Source organism: Nelumbo nucifera, chromosome 2, assembly GCF_055504915.1.
Source record: "Nelumbo nucifera cultivar China Antique chromosome 2, China Antique-T2T, whole genome shotgun sequence".
In the NCBI taxonomy this organism is placed as follows: Eukaryota; Viridiplantae; Streptophyta; class Magnoliopsida; order Proteales; family Nelumbonaceae; genus Nelumbo; species Nelumbo nucifera.
Window position 1 is genome coordinate 32,325,247 of NC_142650.1, and position 17,118 is coordinate 32,342,364.

The following is a 17,118-nucleotide window of genomic DNA, read 5'->3' on the forward strand; positions in this document are numbered from 1 at the left end:
GCGCGGCTGTTTCTACAGATACCAATTCGACGTTCAGATTTGCGAGTCCTAAGGTTTTGATTTTCCTCCATCTAAGCAATAATTAACGGTAAAATATGCACCACAAACCGAAACGTGTACAATGTGAAGCCTCAAGAAAATTGAAGAATAGAACAAGAACACTCGCTTTTTCAATCGCGCTCTCTCCACTCCCCTGGCTCCGTGTCTACACCCTTCACTAAATTACATAAATACCCTTTAATTATCCACGTGTTAGCATCAGAATGAAAGTTGATCAGGGCAATTACCAAAGCGACTATGAGTAGAATCCAGCATTTATAAATTCGCTAACAAAATCCTCCGCAAGGGGTGTATGTAGGGTTTAGTGTTCTCTCTCTCTCTCTCTGTCTCTCTCTCTCTCTATCTCTATCTCTCTCTCATTCTCATCTCTTCGGGGCCAAAAGCTAATGCGGAAACAGAGACGGGCGGGGAGAGACTGAGCTGCGGCGCTCTAAATCTGTCTTGTTGAGAGACACCATCTGAGGTCTTCCATCCATTGAAGTTCACAGCTTTAATGGCCGAGAGCTTGATCGGCAGTGCAGCAATGAAGAAACCGGGAGACGGGTTCGCGGTTCCCGTGTCTTCGTCCTCGAATGGATCTCTGTTTCAGAGGAGGATCGAGTTTCATCCGGCGAAGAAACCCTTCTCCGGATTTAGTACTGGAAATGGCGATTTTCACTTGGAGACGTTGAATCCCAGCTCCGATTCGCAGAGAACCGCCGCCACCGCAAACGGGGGCACGTCGGTATCGAAGGGGAAGAAATCGGAGAGCGTTGATTTTTTCGAACACGAGTTGGATCCGGAGCTCAGTTTCGGGATTACGTTTAAGAGAATTGTAAGTTATTTATTGGGTGTGCATCAATTCGATTTTTTTTGGATGTTCTTGAGTTTCGAATTGAGTTCTTTTTTGTTGTTACGGTTGGCTTTGACATGGGTGTAAGGACTTCCCGATCATTGTGTATTGTTCTATGGAATTACCTGCTGACTGCTCTATTGTTCGTATTTGTTATCTATCCCGGAATCTTCCCTGTTAGTTTCATTGTTCCTCTCGACCTATAGAATTGGATTTTCTTTTTCGTTTTTTTTTTTCTTTTTCATTTCTCTACTGGTTGTGTGATTTTGCATGATTGGACGAGGACCGAATTTTATTGGCTCCACTGTATTAGTTACAGTGTTTGTTTTTGTTTTACTGCACCTTGTCCCGCGGATTTTCTTTTTTTTTTTTTGGTTGGGGGGCGGGGGACGGGGGGGGGTGGAGGAGGGTTGTCCTTAGTTTTTCTATATAACTTTTAAATTTGATTTGTGATAGGCTTCCATTTTTATTGATGGAATTTTCCTGATCTTTCAATCTTTTATCTCTATTAATCTAATATCTGTTTTATTTTATCTAAACGCGGGAATAAATCGAATGTTTTTACAGGGTGCTGGTTTGGAAAATCTTGGAAATACTTGTTTCTTGAACTCGGTGTTGCAATGCTTGACATACACAGAGCCTTTTGCGGCATACTTGCAAAGTGGAAAGCATCAAACTTCTTGTAATCATCTCTCTCAATTTCCATTATTATCTGCATGGGCAAATTAAAACTTCTAACACTGTTGTAAGTTGGGAGAATTTCTATTCTGTAAGTTTGGAACTTGGCATAAAATATTAATATCCGGTAAAGATAAATGCTGATACTTCATGGATGTTCATATAAATACACACGACCCAAGCATACTCTATAAAGTCTTGCAACCTTTTTGCGTTCAGCATTATGAACCCCGTTGGGGTGTATGTGTATTCATATATCCCTTTTGCAGCTTTTTTTTTTAAATTTCTAGTAGATTTAACAATGAGCCTAATATTCATCTAGAGATGAACCCATTTTAGTATGTATTGTGTATATGTGATCTGATTCTAGAAATAGAAATGGAATCAACTTCTTTTGGAAAAGTACTCTGGTCCTTGTACCCAAATTAGACTATTAGAGTCCAAGTGATTGTACCTAGGTGCTAATTTGCTTTTTTTTTTTTTTGTTTGTGAAGCAAACTGCATATAATTTTTTTATTATTATTATCAGTACTGCACATATGTTATTTTGAATTTTGTCCCAATGTTATTGATGCTATTTGGGCATTAGTATGGTCCCTGTTCTGGTATATGGAATTGGCAATGCCCTTTGCATATCATAGCACTTCTTGCACTCCTTGTGGTGCTGGGATACATCATCAAATGCATCATACAGTTTCACCATCCATGGAGCAGAACATCTAGTTATCATGGGTTTCCTGACCTTTCTACTTGCCCTAAAATTGCCTTTATTGCTAGGTGTGTCTGACAACCATTTCCTTGTGTTATTCTTGCTAAACTTAGTATGCACAAAACAGGGGAAAAAAGAGGCTTTTTTTATCATTTAACTGTTGATCAAAAAAGAGGTGGTTATGTGCCTTCTGACCATTAAAGGATTTATTTACCTCCAGGAATGCTGAATCAACTGAATCAAGATGTACTACAGGAAAAAACAGGTCCATGCTTAAAGTGAACAATGAAGCTCCACCTATGCTCAAATCACATAAAATTCTATTGAAAGATTTGTTCATGGAAGAGGGGATTAATACTTTTAGCAATCGATATTTTATTAATGGTTACCACAACATCCCATTGTAAATGATGTCATTTTGTTGTGCATAAAAAAATGTAGTCTTTTCTGGATTATTGGATTAACTGTTGCTATGTCTTATTGGGCTGTAGACCATGACAAACCATTATGGACTAGGGTAGTTATCCAGGATAAAGTTGGATATCTAATTGAGGATGTCATTCAAAATAATTGCATTTGCAGAGCTCTGTATTATCTAAATATTCCCAATTATTTATTTCTTTTCCCTTTTCCAAAAGTAAGATCTATGAAGGCATAGATTAATAATCCACAAATTGAAATTCTCTTTATGATATTAACCTGATGTCATTCTGTAATATCCCATGGTTGAACCCAAAGTTCAAAATATCGCAATGTACCAGTGCATATTGTATGATACTTGTTGGTTTTTGAATCCACTGAAATGCCTTTTGCATGGATATAAGGGGTATCTTTATGTTTAAACATAAGAAACCCCTCTAACTTTAATATCCTTGACTTGGCTACTCATTCAGAAAAAAATGTCCTTGATACTTTAGCCTGAAAAAATAAAAAGAAAAGAGCATTGCCCTTTAAAAAATGTGTGGATCGCCAAATTTGCGATTTGTTTATCAATAATTTGAACCATGGATGAACCTCAAATTTGAAGATTTGCAATTTTACGATGTGTTATTTTAATCTAGAAGCAAAGTTTACATTTAATGTCTCCTTACGAAGGCTTTTTTTGGTTACCATGCAGGTTTACTGATATAATGCTCTAAACAATAAAAGGAAAACTTTATTAAGGAATTCAATTATCAAAATAAAAACTTTATTAAGGAATTTTAAATATCCTGAAACCTAATGTGGTTTAAAGACTTGGTCATAGTTGTCAAGGTGATGCGTAGGCAACGAGGTGCTCTTGGAGACTCACCTCACCTAATTGCCAAGCAGTTTTGTACAGTGTGCTATAAAAACTTTTATATTCTTAATTTTTTGAGGTTATAATTATAAAATAGACATTATTAAACTAAAATATTTATTTTGTGTGTTTATATACTAATTTCATTTTATTATTTTCTTATTTGTTAGGGTTTAATCAACACAAACATTGCTAAATGCTGTATTGAACCCTCAAAGACTTCAAAACCTGAACCAATAAGGAAGAACTTAAAATGTCATCTAATCAGCACATTTTCTTCTTCTTCCACCTTTTCTTTTCCTCTTTTCCTGTAACAAAAATAGGGGTTCAGCCCCCCTTTTTTTTTGAGTTTTCTTTTTCTTTCTTCTTTTTCTTCTCATGGATATGTTGGACAATGTTGATTACTTTTGTATTTAGTTGGGAGGGCCTATGGTTTTGGGTGGTTTTGCTGTATTGTTTCTGGCTATACATGGAGCATACCTGACACTTGTACTTTTTGTCAATTTCAATACAATACTTTACCTCTTTTCTAAAAAAGATATGTTGGAATCTGTTTATTTTATATTTTAACATGAAGCTTATACTTTTTTATGAAAATTATGGATAATTATTAAGGAAATATGGTTATGGAACCTAGGGAGCTACCCCAGGATATATTTTTTTACTTTAAAAATTCATCGCCTAGGCGACTAGGTTACAAGGCATCCCCTGTCACTTGGCCTTGCCTTGGTGCCTCGAAAACTATGGAGTTGCTTTGGTGTATATGATTGTTCTCTGCTATCAAGGCTTCTCTCTCTCTCTCTCTCTCTCCTGGGGAGGATGTAAACTGCAACCAGGTATGTGGATATTTTTGAGAAAAACCAGGTATGTGGATATCATTTATCCACTTTTCTGATTTTCCCATGACCCACCATTTTAATGGCCATTGTTGTGGAATGTTTGGATGTCTCTGTAGGTGGTCTGCTGGTATGCAGCCTTGCCTCTCTGTTGTATTACTCGGTTTCTATCAAATAAAATTTTTCTCCTTTTTCCAAAAATAAATTACATTGTTCTGTTTCAAAAAATAAATAAATAAACTCCATTCTTCAGTTCAAATGGTGATGAATCTTAGATTCCTTTCTTGGTTTTTCTTTTTATATGAAACAAATTCCACTGTGATTGATATGTGGAATGAGAACTGTTCAGGAGATTTGTCATATCCTGTGAGAAGATCTTCTGGGATTGTCCTAAATGAGGATCTGATGGTACTAGATTTTGCACTCTTAACCCAAGTATCTGTTGTATACTGAGTGTAATGTCCTTACTTTATCAGTTTGGTACTTCAAATACTTAAAGACAAGATAAGCTCCTTTTTGTTTTTCTACTTCTTTCAGGTTCAACTATATCCTGTTATGGTAATGTTCCCTATGTCATATGCATGAACTTAAGGGTTTTGTGATTTTTTAAGTTGGGTATCATAGTTCTTACCCAACAGGTAATGTTGGAGAAGTCATTTGTGCCACATGCCCAGAAAACAAACTTCTCAATTATTGTTCATTTGTTCTAGTATATAAGCACTGTTACGTATCTGACATTGGATGCTAAGCAGTTGTATATGTCAACCTCCAAAAGTCATAGCCAGTGTTAGTGATATCAATTTTAAATATATAACAAATCAAGAAATTGATGTTTAAATTCGTTATTGGATATGCATTTTTTTCTCATGATATCTAGTTTTGAAGAAAAACCAGGCATCGTCATGGCTACACCCTTAGGTTCAAGTTGCCCTGGTAACACTACTTGTTAGCTCAACTTGAAGCTAAAGGATCATGCACTCCAAACAACCAAGAATCTCTAGGGCATGTAACCTTCCAAGGCACTCAATTGTTTGAGTTTGTGTGATCAGGTTGTTGCTTGTTATTAGCAGCAGGTAACCTGTACAAGACCTCAAAAAAACTCTATGAGTGGGTATTTCAACATTGGGTGTTCTGTTATATCTTGACTTTCAGGGCTACTGTTTAACTTGATTCTAAGATCTTTATTTTTTACATAGATCATTTGGGATTTTGTTCAAGTTGTCCTTGTTTTTTTGATTGGTAACAAATGGAAATTTCATTTTTTTTGTTTGATACTGAAAAGGAATGATATACAGAATTTGGTTTCATACCTAAAATTCCTATTTGATAGGCATCCCACTTATTCTGTTAACACGATGTCTATTACATTCTTCTGCTTGAGAGGTGATCCCCTAATGAAACATAGTTCGTTTTACCCCTTGCTTTATCAGAGTATCAGACATTAGCTGTACACATTACCTTTTTCTAGGTATGTCAAGATGTACAAGAGTGCTGCCTTAAACCAGTTAAAATTTGGCCACATGATGGAAAACAGTGGTTCAAATATTTAATTATAAATATACTGATAAAACCTTGAAAATGTGAATTAAGGTTATAAATAAAAAATATGAAGGAAATGTTTGATGGTCCATTTCTTTATATCATTAATAAAGTATTTAGTAAGCCATCAAAAGAAAGGAATGTTTGATGGTCCGCCAATCAAGGGATCTCACCTGTGCTCAGGGGGAAGGAATAAACTTTATGTGCTGGTTGTAACTATTTGACTAGTTATTATTCTTGTATTGTAAATAAAAGCAAAAATTTCTGGATGGAAGTCCAGTTCTGTTATTTCTCATAAAAAAATGAGGAAAAGAAAGTTCTGATCTGGAAAAAACATTCATTTACATTCTTGCACTGTTTATGATTTTATGTTCTTTTTAATGTATGGAAAAGAAAGTTATGTTTCATGTGCATTAGATTAAAAAACATAAATTGTCCATTCCCTTCATCGCTTTCTTATGCCATATTTGAGCTGTGTTAGATTAAAGATCACACTGTTATGTAATGCTCCACTGATACTCTTATCTTCCTAAATTACTTATCTAGGTTTATCATCCTTCTCCTTTCCTCACTAATTATTCTTGGCTGTTACATGCTGTAAGCTTATCATCCTTGTAATTTATCTAATTTTGTTTATATGGATTTATAAAGGTCGCACTGCTGGATTTTGTGCCATGTGTGCCATCCAGAATCATGTCAGGCGTGCTCTTCAATCAACTGGGAGAATATTAGCACCTAAAGATCTTGTCATGAACCTGCGATGTATCCTGATGAAGTGTTATTTTGATCATGTAACTTCTATCTTCCTAATAATAATAAAAAATTTATTGAGGGCAAATACTTATTTACTTTTAGGACTGGCCAAATGGGTGACTAAGGCAAAATGGAGGCAGTGCTTGACTTCAACTATCAGGCTTTGGATTGCTAAGACCTACCTTGGTTAAATTTGCCCCAAGCTTATTTAATTTGAGCAGAACTTGGTCTAAACATTCAATCCAATTCTGTACTTTCCTTGGTTCCAAGTTTGAGCATCGTTTAAGTCCAGGTCATGTATCAGTTATGTGTTTACAAATATGACCTATGTTTGACGGCCTTCTTACCGTGCTAAGTGTGTTGCCTCCATTGAACATTGGACTTTCATATCCCGGGAGTCTATAGGCTTGTAGTACCAATGTTATATTGACAGTCAAGTTCAATTTATGCATGTAATTTGTGATTCTTGACTACATCCTTAGGCATATCCAGGAATTTCCGCAATGCTCGACAGGAGGATGCTCATGAATACATGGTTAACTTGCTGGAATCAATGCACAAGTGTTGCTTACCTTCTGGGGTGCCAAGCGAATCTCCTAGTGCTTATGAAAAAAGTTTGGTCCATAAAATTTTTGGTGGTAGTCTCAGGAGTCAGGTAGGTATTTTTTTAGGCCTTAAATATCTCAAAATCTGAGGCTTCTCTAAGCATATGTATCTTACTGTTGGATTTCTTTTGTTCCTTTCTAGGTTAAATGCATGCAGTGTTCCTATTGCTCCAACAAATTTGATCCTTTCTTGGATTTAAGTCTTGAAATAAACAAGGCGGATTCCTTGCGCAAGGCACTTACACACTTCACTGCTGTAGAGCAATTAGATGGAGGAGAGAAGCAATATCAGTGTCAACGCTGCAAGCAGAAAGTTAGGGCCCTCAAACAACTCACAGTTCACAAGGCCCCTTATGTTCTCACCATACATCTAAAGCGGTTTGGTTCACATGTTCCTGGGCAAAAGATTGACAAAAGAGTTGAGTTTGGTCCTAGTTTGGACTTGAAACCCTTTGTCAGTGGTTCCTATGTGAGTAGATATTTTGTTGCCTCACCATTTTCTCAGATGAATTTATTAAATACAGTTTCAAGATATTTAAGCTATCATTTGCATTGATTCTAGCATGGCTAAACAGGTCACTGTGGCTCACATGGTGGGTTTACTATTTAATGTGCCTTGCTAGAATATTTCATTTGCTGAATAATGACCATGTATTAATGCTATTTCATCCCCATTGGTGTTGAGGAAATTACTAATTGTCCAAGAAATTCTGATAAATCGAATGATTAGGATTATCCAATTGGGCTAATGACCTAAGAGTTATCTCTGGTAGCTTCAAAGTTCCATAAAAATGAGGGATTCCCACTCTCTTCGTATGTGTCACGTGCAAACTGCTGTTTTATTTAAGTGCCTTAAAGATCACTTTTCATCATAGGTTGGCCACTCCATGAGAATTAATTTACTCTTTGTTAATTCTTCATATTTCACAGGAAGGAGATCTAAAATACACCCTTTATGGGGTCCTGGTTCATGCCGGATGGAGTACCCATTCTGGCCACTACTATTGCTTTGTTCGCACATCAAGTGGAATGTGGCACTCTCTTGATGACAACCGGGTATGATTTATAGTTTCTATTTTCTCTTTTAGATCCATTTTTCTTGGAAGCTCTACTTCTTGCCCTATCTTACTGATTTTCTTGAAGGATGCCATTGGGCTTACCATTGCCAATTGGAACATACAGGTTGTCCAAGTTAGTGAAAGGACTGTTTTGGAACAGAAGGCCTATATGTTGTTCTATGTGCGCGATAGGAAATCTGTTGCCCCCAAAAAACCAGTTGCTGTTTTACCCAAGGAAAACACAGTAGGAAATGCCATGCAAAACAAGGAATGTGGCATTTCTGTCCATGGTCCAAAAGAAAAGGCCCAAAATGGTTTGGTTGAGAGCAGATTATCCTTTTCAGATTGTTCCAGAGCTGTTTCTCAAGGACAGGCATTATGTCCAACAAAGGAGCCCTTAGTAAAAGAAACTTCAGTTCTGAAATCTAATGGTTTTATCACAAAGGCAGCAAAAGGCCCATCTCTATCTAAGGTTGCTCCATCAAAACCTTCATTGAAGGAGCCTCATTTGAAGGACCTGGCACAGGGGCAGCTTGGAGCAGAAGTATCCCCACAATCAACTCCATCATTAGCAAATGGCAGTCGCAATGCTTCTAATCTGAATGATGTCAGGATTGCATCTATTGGTGCTAAGCATAACCCTGTAAATATGTGCGACGGATCAAAGAAAGATTTGAATCACAATGCTGGAATAGTGAATGAAGGATCAAAATTTGATTTGAGCATCCCAGTTGCTACACAACCTGATTGCACTGTGCTCCAAAACTCTGGTTGTGAGAAGCTTATCAAATCTAACCTGCCACATGAGGTCTCTCTCCCTCTCTCATTCTCTCTAATGTTTCTTTTTTTCCCACTCTTTCCTTCATGTGTAATGTTTAATTTTATCTTATATATACACTGGGACAGAATGGTTATGTGGGAGCACCTCAGGAGGTAATATCAAATAGGATCATTGATGAACAATCTAAGGAAAATTTTACACCAAGGCTGTCAAAGGAATCAAATGTTAAAATTGATCAGGTAGATAAAATCTGGAAACACCTAAGATTGATTGTTGGCATATTATTTCTTTAAACTGACTTTTAATTTTTCCTTCTAGAATGGATGTGGGGATTACACAATTGGTATTTCATGCCCCAAGGTAGGGGAGGGTGATAGAAGATCAACTGAAAATGGGTCAGTTGAAATATCAAGGCAGGTAAGTATGGATGGTATGTCTGGTCATGTAGAGGCTTCTGATCTTAGGCATAACCAGAAAAAGCTTAAATCAATGAAGAAACTTTTGAAATGTCGGGTGGCTGGCATGCATCTCAGTTCTAGTATAATGTTCAGAAAATCCTTAAGTTTGCGGAAGAAAAAATATAAAAAGAGCAAACATCGCAAGCTAGAACTAAAGGGTTTCACTCGGAAAGACTTGGAGGAAAATGGCATGTCAAGAGGTTTTGGGCCGTCAACATCAGAGCAAACTAGGATGGTCGCCCTTGATGCAACTCACTCTCGAAAACAGCGGGCCAGGTCTGTTATGAAAGAAGGAAATATTAATATGGCTGCAAAGGGTGCAAAAGGTTCCAAACGTTATTCCTTTAATAACACTGTAGATGAAGATTTCGTACAGAGAATTAGTAACAATAGTGCTGTGCTTGCAACCAATGAACTATCAGAAAAGAGTTTGCACTCGAATTCTGTGGCAAACCACTATGATGCTAGAGAACCTGATAAATTGCATGACAAGAAAAGAGGTTCTTCTCAGAATGGATTGATTGGCATGCTTATGAGAGGTGCGGAAACCACTGGTGAGCTTCCTTCCCTTGTTTTTCTTCTTGGTTATACTGTGCATGTAAGAAACTTCTGAATGTTGTATGCATGTATATATATTCCAGGCTAGGCCCGGATTCTGGGCTGGGCTAGAAATAACCACCCTTAAACCCAACTAATAATACGATATACGTGGAACTTTCAGGATCCGTCGTTTGTATTGCATATGTAAGGTACTGTTATACTGTCTAACCAGATAACAGATCTTCACGTTCTAAGCTAAAAGATTGAGTGGTACTGTTATACTGTCTAACCAGATCTCGCATTCTGGACTGTCTGAAATATTGTTATGATTGTAGGAAAAAGGAAAAGACATTGATAAATATGATAAAAAAGATAAATGATAATTAATTGATTATCTAGGGTCACCCAATTGTCTACGTTTCTTATTCCTCTGGGGAGATAATGTCAAGTCTCTGGTCCTTCAAATTGTGATTTTATTATGTTTTTTGGATTCTTCAAATTGTCTACTTCCTGCATGTTTCCATTGCAGTATCTAAAATCTGTTGAGCCTATCTTTGGTTCACATTCTTGCATGTCATTTGATGTGGTTCTTGTTTCTATAATTGCAGTTGCACGTTGGGATGGGGTAGAACTGCCAGATCAGATTTTAGAATCTAGTATTGCACAAAGCACCAGCATTGGTTATGTGGCAGATGAATGGTGAGTTGTTGATACTGTAGTTTATTGTCTATAATCCTTCCGAAATTATGTAGTTTGTGGCACACTTGCATCTCAAACTTTTGAAATTTGATCTGCAATTTTTTGTTATTAGGGCTCTTCTATTTGACATTCAAGATAAAACCATAGTTTGTCAGGGTGATACCTTGGCGATAAAGGTGCTCATGGAGGGCATCCTCACTTAATCACCAAGATATTTTTTTATATGGTACTCTTGGATACTTTTATATTCATAACATTTTGAGATTATATGTATACTGTCTTGAGGCCTTGAGGACTTTAAAACCTGAGCTGACAAGCAAGAACTCAAAATTTTGTCCAATTGGCACATTTGATTCTTTTTTCTTTCTTTTTTCTTGGGACAAAAATATAGGCTCAGCCCCTCTATTTTGTGAAATTTCTTTTCTTTCACTTTTCATGAATATGTTGATTTTTTATGTTTTAAATGAAGTTTATACATTTTTACAGTTTTCGTTCAAGAAAAAAAATCCATGGCCTAAGTGACTAGGTGACAAAGTGCCCCCTTTCTTCTAGTCTGGCCTTGGTGTCTTGAATAAAACAACAGAAAATGGATAATAGATGCTTTTTCTGGATTGTTAGTGCTCTTCTATTTGACGTTTCCGTACAAAGGGTGGTGGTAGGCACGGGAATAAGGATGCTTTACAGGAATATAGCGACTTTGCTGTTTTCATGTTGTAATGTGGCTCTTATCTGTACCCTAAAAAATAAAAAGGGAATAATTCTGTGATTAGAATGATCATTAAAATGATCTTTAATGTTGTTTTCCGAGGTCCAAAGTTCTAATAAACCTAAAGAAATAAAATTAACCAACAAATTTGCTTAATTTTTTTTCTTATAATTGCATTATTTATTAAATAAATCAATCCATTTGTCATTCCATTGTTACAATTGTTTTTTTACATATTTTGTCCAAAGTTTTATCTGTAAACTGAAAAATAATGGAAGCTATATTTTGAGTGTTTGCATTATGATAATGTTCGAGCACGACTGCTTATCAAAGTAATCCAACAAAAGTCTTTCTGAATTGTCTAAATCTACTCTAATAATCTCATTAAGGCGTGCATGTCGGAGTGCAGCCACAAAATTCAAACTGTTCAAGCATTATTGGCCTTCCATGATTCCATCTTTTCCTTGAATCTTTGTACTACAATTAACTTGCTGGAATTGTTTGGAATTGAAAATTCCATTTTTTTTATGTTTATTGTTAATATCTTTTGACAGGGATGAAGAATATGACCGTGGAAAGAGGAAAAAGGTGAAGCACCAAAACAACTGCTTTGGTGGACCAAACCTCTTCCAGGAAATTGCAACTATGAAGGCACAAATGAAGAAGTCAAAGATGGACCAGACAAGCTCCGGAAACCGACCCTTCAGGATATGAAGATGGAAGTGCAACATTGTTAGAGCAAGCAGGTTTTTCTGGCCTGCTGCTATGTTTTTGATAATCTATGTAACGATTGTTGTTGAGTGGAGATTTGTAACAGCTAGAAGCCTCGAGTAACCTTGGCTCCTTGCTGTGCTGGGCGGTTAGTTCCTTTTCTTTTTTGTTTGAATTCTTTGGTGAGGCATTGCAGACTGTTGAGAGGAGGGACCATTACTTTGTGGGGGTAGTATTATTATGTCTGAAAAAGATATAAATTGAGAGTTCTCCAGTGCTGCTTCAGAGCTCTCAATATGTAAGGTATGAAATGTTTCCCACATTAGCATTCATTAAAAAAAATGTTTCCCATATTAGAACCTGTCTTTTGGGTCGAAAAGTTTTGCTGATTCAAAGGATAGTGTGTAATGGACCCGTGGTGTAGCCGTGTTGGGCCCTGCTAATTGATGATGCATTCACATGAAAGGTGGGCTGCTTAATATCACATTCACTACAAGCTTCTATTATGTTGTCTCCCTCCTTTTCTGTTGACAGTATCGATACATTTGAATCTATTATCCGAACAAATCTTACTGCTTTTAGGCCCGAAGCTCTTTTGAGTGGTTGAATACGTAGGACCCATTTGGTTCATGGGAATAGGGGTCTAGAATTGGAATTTTTTACGAGATATTCTAATTCTAATTACATGGTTCATGGTTGGATGGAATTGGAATTTCATTCCCATTTTTGGAGTGAAATTCCTCCATTCAAGTGTATAACCAATTCCCTCCCCCTCCTTTAGGAATGAAATCTTATTTCTATTTGCTTTCAATTTCTGATTGAATCAAATAGAATAACTGTGTAGAATCTGATTTCAAAGGATTTTGATTTTTATTTCGATTTCAATTCCAACTGTAAATCAAACGAATCTGTAGGCCCTTAGCCATTGCCTATTACTTGTTTAAAAACCAACGGCTTGACAAGATAGTTCTATGCCTTTAATAATGAAAATGAAATATAGAATTTAGGGTCTCCTGGTCACAGGAATAAGGGTTTGGAATTAAAATTAGAATGATCTATTCCAACTCTTACTGTTTGATTCTGAAATTATAATCATTATCTGAAATTATGACATGCAATGCAAATGAGCATTAACTATTCAATATTAAAAGGGTAATATGAGATTAGAGAGTAAAAAGAGAGATTAAAATGAGAGAGAGAGAGAGAGTTAATTTGTTGAATGTAAGTATTAAATACGGGGTTAAGAGAGAAGTTTTACTGCATTGATATGGTAAGAATTAAATGCAGAATTAGATAATTTATAATAATTAAATACGGGATGGTGTAGGTTTAAAATTTAAATCAAACGAATATTATTTAAACAAAACAAAATCAAACGAATATCAAGTTAGAGAGGTCTGTGAATGATTGTTATGAGTACGTAATTTATTGATCTTCTTTTTATATTTGGAGCCTTTTGGTGGTAGAATTGTACTCAGGTTGCATATTATCAGATTTAGCCACATCCAAATCTGATTGGGTTATTGAAACTTCAAATCTCAATGTGATACAAAATTTGATATATTACATCTGTATCAAATTTAGATTTAACTAGTTAGGATCCGTGTGATGCACGAGTTTTATTTATGAGCATAATTGAAGATGGAGCTCTATGACATTTTCAATTAAATGGTGCCCATCTAATTTCAATTCAAGAATTATTTTTTAGGGTTATGTCTAGTTTATCCAATCACAAAGAATTTAGTGATAGTAGCTAAATTCTTATTCTCTATTTTTTTTGGTATCGTAATGCTAACTTTTATTATTTTTTTGGTTTATAATTATTTTTGTATTATTTTTAGGTAAAATTATAAAAAAAACATCACCTTATAACAATTCTATAAACCACCCTTGTGCTTTGACCTAACAAAGGCCTCCCCCATAGTTTTAAGAAAAAAGTGCAAATACCTCCTTTCCCTGGGCTCTTTGGTAGCAAAGACATTGAAGTTATCAAAGTACCCTTATCATTGTTAATGCATTATTGTAAATAACCTAAAGTTTCAACTTTACCCTCTATTAATTTATTTTGCTAGACAACTTTCAAATAATAATTTTCCTTACTCTTCTTGAACAAATGTAAAAATGGCTGAAGTGAAGTAAAATCAATGCATTACATCAACATTTTTTTTTAATTGGAATGCTTATTAAAGTAAGGCATTTACACCTTTTTTTTTCAAAACAATGGGGGAGGTTTTTGTTAGGGTCAAAACACTAGGGAGTTTCATAGGATTGTTAGAAAACCTGAGGAGGTTTTTATAATTTTCCTTATTTTTAAATGGAATTTAAATTGGTTTTAAAATAATTAAACTATGTTTAAAACTAACATTGTTTATTAAATTTTTAAATATTAAAAATTGAATTTATTAAAGTATATTAAGTTTTTATTAAATTTAAATTCCTTATGAAATTTAATTAACCATATAAATTTTTATTTTTAGTGGAACTTAAGTTGGTTTTAAGTTAATAAAATTTAAGTAGCATACTAAATTATTTTTGTTATGGTAAATTAAATTTTATTATTTTCAAATGGAATATAAGTGGATTATGATTTTAAAGGGAAGTAGATTATTTAGCACAATAATATATCATTGAATATCTCAATCTCAATATAATTAATATTTACTGATAAGCGATAATTGAGATTTAATGCAAATATATATATATATTAAATTGAAATGGATATATATAGATAAAATTAATGGATTACAGTTTAATGGAGTAATGGAGATGAGAGAGAGTTAGTGGCATGAGTTATTGAAGGAGAGAATTAATGGTATAATTAATGAGGAGAGATTATTAAAAGAGTTAATGGGAAAAAGGAGAGAGAGAGAGAGAGAAAGAGATTGGTATTTATTGTGGAGTGTTAAAAGTGTTAAAGGTGGTCAGTCACTTGACTTTACTCAATTTTAAAATTAGAAAATTAATGAAAAACCAAAAAAAAATATTGGTGCCTTTGAGAAGAAACCAAAAAAAAAAAGTGACTTTGAGAATAAACCATATAGTAGGAAAGTGCCAACTTGGCACATTACATTTTAATATATAGGTATAAATTTGAATTTACTTTATTTTTTTAAATAAATAAAATTTTAAAAAGTTAAAATTAATAACTTTTAATTTATTAATTTAACTTATAATCTCTCTCTCTCTATACATATGTATATGTATATGTGTATGTATATATATATATATATAACATTTTAATCCAATTGGATGTCTATTTGGAGTTTTGACTTTAAGAGTCAATTGGAATTGATTATGTTTAATATGCTCCAATATGCATGTATACTTTGAAGCTTAGGTTACGTTTGGAAATTGATGGTGCGCGATCCGAACTCCAATTGGGCGGCAAGCTGGACCGATCTGCAAAATAGTGTATCAGAGAACCCGGGGTAGTTAACTCGGCAAGGTCGCTCTGATGCTTAAGTCAGTACTTATGTTGTGAATGCGAGCTGAATGCTTAAGAGCTTGAGTGCTAGTGAGTAAAATAATCACGCGTACCTTTGCCTTGAGGTTTCATGACTTTATATACTGGAGTAGTCGTGGGCCTTACGAAAGATCTCCGAGATCTCCGGGTTGTGCAGATAAGGTTTGTTCCATTTTTGAATGAGAGCAGTATGTTGATAAGGTTTATCGTTTACCTCCAATTCTAGCGGAGCTAGAATGAGTCTCATCGTGATCTCGAGAAATTCGGGGCCCGTTAAGGAGGCCTTTGGAGTCAATCATTTGGTATTTTGACTCTCCAGCCCGGAATTGGCACTTCGATTCTTTGGCCCCGAACTATATTGGGTGTCGAGGTGCCTCTACACTGAAGTGGTTTTTTGGGCCGAGGTGGCTGAGTGCCCGAGCTCCGAATGTTGCAAACTGGATTCGCTTGGCCGAGTTATCACCCCTCGATCAAATCGCGCCTACGTGTCCCCTTTCTTACTAGGTTGTGTCAAATCACCCTTCATCAATTGCCCCCCACTCCTCATGCCAAAGGTCCTAACCCGATGCGGGGAGTTCATGGTGAGTCCAGGTGGATTTGGCACGAATTCTAGATGGCTTGGAGGGCGAACCGTTGGTCGCGCCTGTTCAACCATCTGACTCAACCATGAAATGACCCAGGTCGTGTCTCGACCACGCCTGGATGTCACACTGTTTATAAACTCCGCAAACGCCAAAGAGCGCGATCAACCGATTTCATCATCGGGTAGCGTGCAGTCGGTTTTCTTGGGAGCCATTGGATTGTACAGATCTCGACCGTTGATCGCCGAATGTGGTGGACTATAAATAGGGGCCGAGAGACCCATTACCTTTTCCATAAACCGTGCAACTGAGCTCTCCTGAGGTCGCGTCGGAGTCCTTCAGCTCGCCATTCTTCCCTTTTGTGTCCAAGGTCGTTATCGTCTTTTTGGTGAGTTCGTCTTCTTTCACTAGTTGTTCCTTTTCCTTTTCCAGCCCAATATGTTTAGTGCTAGCATAGATAGGTTACTTAGCGATACTATTGAGCCCGAGGGTGTCGAGGTGCGGTCCTCGGCTCATGCCGGTGGGGCCATCTCTTTGCTAGAGAGCTCCTCTTTACACCTTTTAGGAGAAACGTCTTTACCTGACGTCGGGCCATCTTGGCTTAAGGAACCCGAACCTCAGGTAGAGTGATCGACCTCTGGAGAGGGGGTCCCATCTTCTTCTCGAGGTTGGGATCTGGACAACTTCGGCCCTTCCATGATGACCTCGGACAGATTGTTGTCGTTGGTAGCCTATTACTGTCTCCCCGACACCCTTGTCTTTAGTATTCCTTTGGGTCAATACCCTTGGGTTCACGGTCATCACAAGCTCACGATTTTTGAGGAGCAACT

At 36.2% G+C, this 17,118-nt stretch overlaps 1 protein-coding gene across 2 annotated transcripts; it reads left to right on the forward strand.

The window, feature by feature from the left end:
• Window positions 1-349: 349 nt before the first annotated feature.
• Window positions 350-12,605, forward strand: UBP23 (ubiquitin-specific protease 23). 2 transcript variants are annotated; one of them, XM_088898182.1, is made up of 12 exons: window positions 351-874; window positions 1,460-1,574; window positions 3,397-4,394; window positions 6,585-6,695; window positions 7,169-7,341; window positions 7,434-7,760; window positions 8,222-8,347; window positions 8,474-9,157; window positions 9,256-9,369; window positions 9,449-10,142; window positions 10,737-10,827; window positions 12,088-12,605. In XM_088898182.1, the coding sequence occupies exons 3-12, from the start codon at window positions 4,322-4,324 to the stop codon at window positions 12,245-12,247; spliced, it is 2,553 nt and encodes an 850-aa protein (XP_088754308.1). In that variant the 5' UTR covers window positions 351-874; window positions 1,460-1,574; window positions 3,397-4,321; the 3' UTR covers window positions 12,248-12,605. The 2 variants fall into 2 exon arrangements, with proteins under 2 accessions (XP_010265603.1, XP_088754308.1); XM_010267301.2 differs by lacking the exon at window positions 3,397-4,394 and having other exon boundaries at window positions 350-874.
• The last annotated feature ends 4,513 nt before the right edge of the window (window positions 12,606-17,118 follow it).